The sequence below is a fragment of the Asparagus officinalis genome, chromosome 1 (assembly GCF_001876935.1).
Source record: "Asparagus officinalis chromosome 1, Aspof.V1, whole genome shotgun sequence".
Lineage (NCBI taxonomy): Eukaryota > Viridiplantae > Streptophyta > Magnoliopsida > Asparagales > Asparagaceae > Asparagus > Asparagus officinalis.
The window spans coordinates 128143733-128150779 of NC_033794.1; the positions used below are offsets into that span (position 1 = coordinate 128143733).

At 36.4% G+C, this 7047-nt stretch overlaps 2 protein-coding genes across 3 annotated transcripts in view; both read left to right on the plus strand.

Moving 5' to 3' along the window:
- Window positions 947–6136, plus strand: LOC109842342 (probable NAD(P)H dehydrogenase (quinone) FQR1-like 2). 2 transcript variants are annotated; one of them, XM_020411301.1, is made up of 3 exons: window positions 947–993; window positions 1091–1778; window positions 5657–6136. In XM_020411301.1, the coding sequence occupies exons 2-3, from the start codon at window positions 1237–1239 to the stop codon at window positions 5883–5885; spliced, it is 771 nt and encodes a 256-aa protein (XP_020266890.1). In that variant the 5' UTR covers window positions 947–993; window positions 1091–1236; the 3' UTR covers window positions 5886–6136. The 2 variants fall into 2 exon arrangements, with proteins under 2 accessions (XP_020266890.1, XP_020266847.1); XM_020411258.1 differs by lacking the exon at window positions 947–993 and having other exon boundaries at window positions 1037–1778.
- The window catches only part of LOC109842475 (protein NDH-DEPENDENT CYCLIC ELECTRON FLOW 5), a 2215-nt gene continuing 1884 nt past the window's right edge, over window positions 6717–7047 (plus strand). Inside the window, 1 exon segment of the mRNA XM_020411369.1 lies at window positions 6717–7047. Coding sequence (XP_020266958.1) covers window positions 6718–7047 — 330 coding nt within the window. The 5' untranslated portion in view covers window position 6717.

Below are 7047 nucleotides of genomic sequence, written 5' to 3' on the forward strand. Positions count from 1 at the left end.
AATGACCCCAAAATCTACGGTTAATTAACGTCATGCAAGCTCTAAGAACGTTGATGACGTGTTGTCTTCTGAGCGGGCGTCTACAGTAACTCCATGCTCTTAGGGGTTGTTTGGTTCGCTAAAAATATTGGAAATGAAAGGAAAAGGAAACGCTTTTTTAAAACCATTTCCATTTCTTGTGTTTGGTTCACTTTTTATTGTGAAAAAGAAATGAGATGAGATGAGTTGTCACCATATTATTGGATGATGTGAGTTATTTTAAAATAAAACTTATTAGAGGTTCTTTTCTTGTGTTTGGTTGGCTAAAAAATAAGGAAAAGAAAAAACTTTCCTTGTTTAGATTCTTTTATTGTGATTGGTTCCTTCTTAAAATTAAGAAAAGAAATGAGATGAGATGAGTTGTCATTATATTATTGGTTGATGTCACCCAATCTTTTGGAAAGCCATTTCCAAGTTTTTTTGGAGGATGTGGAGAGAGAGAAAATGGAGATGAGAGGAGATGAGTTGTTAATTTTTTATTGGATGATGTGAGTTATTTTTAAAGATGAGATGAGATGGGGTGATGTGACTTGGATGATGTGACCCATTTCTTGTATTTGATTTATTTTTAAAAGTAAAAAATGAGATAAGATGAGATGAGTTGGGGGATAAAAATAATATTTTATTAGATGTTGTGGATGAGTTGGATGATGAAAATAATATTTTATTAGATGTTGTGGGTGTTTTTTTGGAATGGAAGTGGAATCTAATAATATTATATTACATTTCCAAAAAACTTTCTATTTCTTGGTTTTTAGGAAACGAACCAAACAGCCCCTAAACGAAACAGCTGATTCAAATCTTATTCAAAGATGAGCTGGAATTAGGAGCCCAGTCAACCTTCTAGAAACCCACAACCCGACAACAAGGACAGAAGAATATCGAAGACAGAGAGAGAGCAATCCATAAAAAAAAGAATAATTTATTTCCCCATTCCATCCGCCGCGATTTCAGGTCAGTAAAGTACACTCAAAACTCTTTTTTGTTTTTTTAAAGAAACCCTAATTAGTTTCATTTCTCAAGCCATAGTAATTTTGTGATTTTTCTTCAGGGCGGCTCGAATCCGTCTTGTTCTCGTTCAATCTCGCAAAATTTCGAGCTTGTTCCGTCCGTGGAAGGATTTCGACCGAAAAGATTTGATTTTTGTATAAAAACTTTCCAAAGATCCGATCTTTTTCAGATCTTTGAAAGTTCATAATGGGGAAAGGAGGAGGTTGCGTTCCGAGCAAGCAGAAGCGATCTCATAAGCAATCAAGCAACCCAAACAGCGCCAATGACCATGCCCCAATCTCTATGGATGAATCCACTACCCAATCCTCTACCCCTTTTCAAAACCTAACGTCTTCATCCCCACCCAATCTCAAAATCTTCATCATCTTCTACTCGATGTACGGACACGTCGAGCTCCTGGCCCAAACAATCAAGAAAGGAGTCGATTCCATCGAAGGTGTTAAAGGAATTCTCTATCGAGTCCCCGAGACCCTCTCGCCTGAGGTTTTGGAACAGATGAAGGCGCCGGAGAAGGATGAGAGGATTCCGGTTATTGCCAATGTGGCGGAGCTCGAGAAAGCTGATGGGTTCTTGTTTGGGTTTCCGACGAGGTATGGGTCGATGTCTGCACAGATGAAGGGTTTCTTTGATTCGACAGGGCAGTTGTGGAGGGAGCAGAAGCTTGCGGGTAAGCCGGCAGGGTTTTTCGTTAGCACGGGGACACAGGGTGGAGGGCAGGAGACTACTGCGTAAGTTTTGTTTACTTTGATTGTTGATTGAACCTATGATATGCCATTTGAAATTCTGATCGAGAATCTAATATGCATTAAATTGATAGTTCTACGTCAAAGGATTGAGCTATATAATTTGACCCTGAAAGATTATTGAAGTGCCCGAGCATAGTGCAACACCATGAGGGTTCTTTTTGTTTCATAAGGAGGGCCAGATGACCCTTTTTACAGTTTGTTTCATATGAGTTACTAGAAAGGTTCCAGCTTTCTTCAAAGTATTTAAAATCTTTTCTCATTCAGCCGACAGTATTTGTATTAATTATCATGTGAAAACTTAATTAGTTATTCCTATATGCTGATAGGAGGAGAGTTTTTCAATCAGTTATGGAGGGAATTCCAAGAATGGGTGTGCATGTGATGGTACATGTATTTTAGATGTGTAAACTTGCTCTATGTTTACTTCAGAACATCAAGACCTATAAAAGATATCGTGTCATGCTTGACAACTTAGGTATACCACACTGGCTGTGATATCTGTAACAGTTTGATGGCCTTGTGCATGTTCATATCATAAACTGCTGTGAATTTTCATCAGGTGCCCAATCGCCACGTAAGAAAACCCACAACCTGTAGGTTTTAGGCAATTCTTCTCTACACTAGTTTGTAATGCTTGTTCAAACTTTTTCTATTGTTGGATTAGAGACTTCAGAGTATATGAATTTCACTTATAAAAGTTAGAAAGGAAACTGCATCGGATATAGAAGGTGTATGGGGTGGCTTATTTTGTGGTCAAACTAGCATTTAATCTAGCTTTTTCATTTCTACATGTTTGGTAAAGTATCAAATAAGTTAGCTTATAAGTCACATTTTGAAAAGTTGATATATCCCAGCTTTTGAAAAACTAATTTATAAGCTCATCTAAATAAGCTTCATTTGACCAGACAAATTACTGCACTATCAAAATAATTTTTTTAAACATTTCTATCATAAAAGCCAAAAACCACTAAAAGCCAGCATAACTTATAAGCTTTAAAATTTAAGTCTTTCCAAACACCCACATAATCTGAAACCATGATGCATAATGTGGGATCTAGTGTTTTCTAAACAGAGGATAGAGATCTATATAATCCTTTAGCTATTGTTAGTTTTTGAACTTGTATGCATATTGATTAACTGTGGTTGCATATCCATTGAACATTTTCAATTATTTAAGAGAGGCTCTTGTAACTATTTAGGAGAGGAACTTTGTTTAATTATCTAATGTTCTATCTGGTATGGAATTTGGTATAGAGCTTGTCTAAACACTTATGTGATGAAACCTATCTGTCCTTAATGGGCATGCGGATTCGATTTTTAGCTTTAGGGAAGTGTAAATTGACGTACAACTGGAATTCTATCACAGGGAAGCATATATACCTTATGCTTTTGTGAAATAATAACCAGCCATCTGTTGTTCAATATTATTGTGGGATTGTCAAATCTCTAGTTCGTGTTCTAGTATTCCAGTAGATTAGTGCCTCAGCCTATTACCCAATAGCTTCAATGGTTGGAAAGGGAAAGTGCTGCTACAGTCAATGGCTCATGAGGATTGGCAAATGATGTAATCATGTCCAAGCATCTTGGTTTAAATACTTTGAGAGCATTGTTCAACAACATTGTGATGCTACATTTTGTTATCATGTTGAAGTGTTCTGCATCCCTGCTGCTTTCTGGAATGGAATTTTCATTAATTTGATTCTGCACGTATCATCATAAAGGAAGCATGGAGGATAAAACTTTTATCATGTTCAGGTCATATTTTATGGTTGTAACAATGGATGGATGACTATATATTTTTCTCTCCAGTGATTATGCTCCTGGAGGGTTTCATTTGTAATAAGGTGAAGATTGAATCAGCCATTGACAGTTCACATTTATCTAGGATTTGTTTGAAATATTCTTATCTTAACTGTTACTTCTTCATACTATCTTCCAAGTTTGTGGGGATCTCCCAGAGAAGTCTAAGTGGACATATTGCAGTAATTATTTTTTGATAAAGCCACAGGTATACTAAATAATCTCGGACTCAAATGAACAGATACATCTAGAAAAGGACTACATGTATTTTATATCTTTTAGGTGACATCAAGAAAGAGCCCTTTACTCTTTCTAGGTAGTCCCGTACCGTTTTAGTCACATTTCTAAAATTGTGTCTTATTTAATTTGAGGTGCCTTTAGCATTGGTAGACTACTCTTCTTTCTAGTCAGAATTGTGGTGCTATGTAAAGATTTTTTACATCCACTAGGACATATTGCTGATAAACTGTTTCTTTCCCTTAGCTTATTTGATATCCTATGTCAGGTTACATGATATTGGCAATCCCAATAGAGATATTGGACCCATTTTGTTAATCGTCATCATCAAGTATCATGTTTCTAACTATGTCCTTAGTTATTTGCTGTGAGACACATTCACCGCTTTTCTTTCTTTTAGAAATTATGATGCCCTATATAGACGGTTTTATGTTCTTCGCTAGGACACACTGCTGACTTACTGTTTATTTCCACTAGTTAGTGAAAGCATCCATTGCAAGTGCATATTCTAGGTTGTCAATAAATTAATCAATTTTAATTAAGACTAGATAAACTCGTTTAATTGATCATCATCATTGTCTAAGTTTTCCTTCATATCAGTTTTCAGCTAAGGATCCATTGCAATTGCATATTCTAGGTTGTCAATAAATTAATCAATTTTAATTAAGACTAGATAAACTCGTTTAATTGATCATCATCATTGTCTAAGTTTTCCTTCATATCAGTTTCAGCTATGGATCACTACTCCATGCTGAATAGGCTCTGAAAGATTTCAACGGAATTTTGGACTTTAAACTTGCCATTAAACTCATACGTTATAGGTTCCACTTTTTTTTGTGAAGGATGCTTTAGACTAGGGAATTATAGAAATGTAGAATTTAATAATGCTGTTGGCTGGCTGGTCGGAAAAGCTATTGTATCGGTCCTGTAGTTTAAACTCTTGCAACAATGCTACAAACCCTCAAAAATACTATAGGAGTAATAGTCTATAATAAGGAAATATGATAAATTTACCAGTGGCTATTGCATTGATATGAGGTGTAGTTATAACCTAGACAATGGACGAAATCTGTATCCCTGGACACTGGCTTGCATGATGCACTAATATTGACTGGTGTCCAGGTTAGTTATGGCATTATACAGTTATATTTTCCTCTCTTTAATTCTTTATAGTCTCCACCTAATTTTTAATGCTCACAAACTCCTATGGCAGATCTCGAAATGGAAATGCATGTCATTTTCTTAATAGTACTCAACTCATAGTAATCATTACGTTCTTTGTGATCAGTGTATAATGCACATATGGTACTACTACAATTACAATTAGTTTTTTCATTGTTCATATGTATTCTTAAGAGGCACATATTCAGTAAAATATTCAAGTTTTCAGCATACGGTTACAGTATTGAATTGAAATTTTAATAGGCTCATACCTTTCAAGTACTCAATACTGCTGCATATGGTACTTTATCGATCCTATTCTCCAATTTCCCTGCTAAATCCATTTTATTGTGATAAGGATATGTTCATGACATGACCTTGTCTACACACACAATACCCCTCCAACTCCAAGTTTTGTAGTTATATATGGAAACTAGTAAAAGATGTTTTTCAGGGAACAAAAGGAAGTTCTCCAAACTTCTCCCAGAGAGACTAAAGTTTTGAAGTGAATCTTTGCCTTATGCAGAATTGCTTTCGTCCATTTAGCAGAGTCATGGAGTGCGTCTCTGTGAAAGTGTAATTTTTTTATGGAATCTATGTAACATAAATGAGCTCAATGTGAGTGTAATTAATACTTTATCTTTTTTCCTCTACTTTTTCAGGTGGACTGCAATAACCCAGTTAGCTCATCACGGAATGCTCTTTGTTCCCATAGGCTACACCTTTGGTGCCGGTATGTTCAGAATGGATGACATCCGAGGGGGGTCTCCATATGGTGCCGGAGTCTTTGCAGGAGATGGAACTAGAGAGCCCAGTGATCTTGAGCTAGCTCTTGCTGAACACCAAGGCCAATACATGGCTTCTGTAGTCAAGAGGCTTGTGCATCCTTGACCTTGGCCATTCATTGTGTTTCATTGTTTGATAATGCTCGCATGATTTGTGATTTTTATTTTTATTGTTTCTTTTTTTCGTTCATAGAGGAGAGATGACTTGCAAGTAGCATGATTTTTGTTGGGTGTTGGTTTGTAATTATCTGCATTAGTTCAGTTATTCTTCATTTGTAATAGATTGGGTGTGCTCATGAATAAGCTATATGCATTTGATGAGTTGAATTGAATAAATGGGCTCAATACAATAGCATACTTACTGACTTGCATGATTATACTATTTTTCCCCCATGTCATTTGCCAATGTTTTAAACTCATACGAGGATGTTGGTTAACAACAATATCCTCATTCCTAATCATATTTGCGAGCGATATCATGCTGATGTTGAGCTGTTTGTAGAAATAATTGCTGTATCAGTACACTTTTATAAACATGTTTACATGGGATGCTTGCAGAAAAAAAAAGGCTCTAAAATATTCAGCTGGCCTCTATTTTATTGTATGAGAAGCATTAATGTCATTATTCGCCACTGTAAATTATGTTTACCACTACAACATAGAGTAGAAGTGGTATATCAAGAGCTCTTTACAAATCCCGAAAACGCGGGATATTTTCACCAATGAAAATTGTTGTTCACGCTTCTAAAGATCTTTCTGAAAAATGTTGAAAGTTTTAAAGGTATTTTGTGAGAACCCAAAAACTAAAAGTGACACTTAAAAAGTTAAATGGGGTCATCTGAGAAATGCTCAAACTTAAGAGAGAGAGAGAGAGAAGAAGGGAGGGGACCATCCAAAATATCTAAAATTTCATACATCACTGCAGAAGAGTACAAAACATGATCCTCAAACAAAATTCACAGATACAAGAAAAACTACTCCAAGATAAGGCTCTCAAGCTCCAAATTTCAGTCCTGAAACCTCAGACCTCAATGGCCAGCACACCTTCATTCTTTCACAATTTCACTCCTTTCCCCGCCATAAACCCATCCACCAATAAGAGAAGCTCCTCACTCCAACCATTTTCCTCAGGCTTATCTCTCCCAACAAACATTGACTACCTGAAAAAGGAATTCGGCGGCCACGGGGTTAGCTTCGAAGGCATCGGTGACAGCTGCGTGGTGAAGATGAGGTTGGAGAATGGCAGTGTGGCTAGCTTGGTGCTTCCG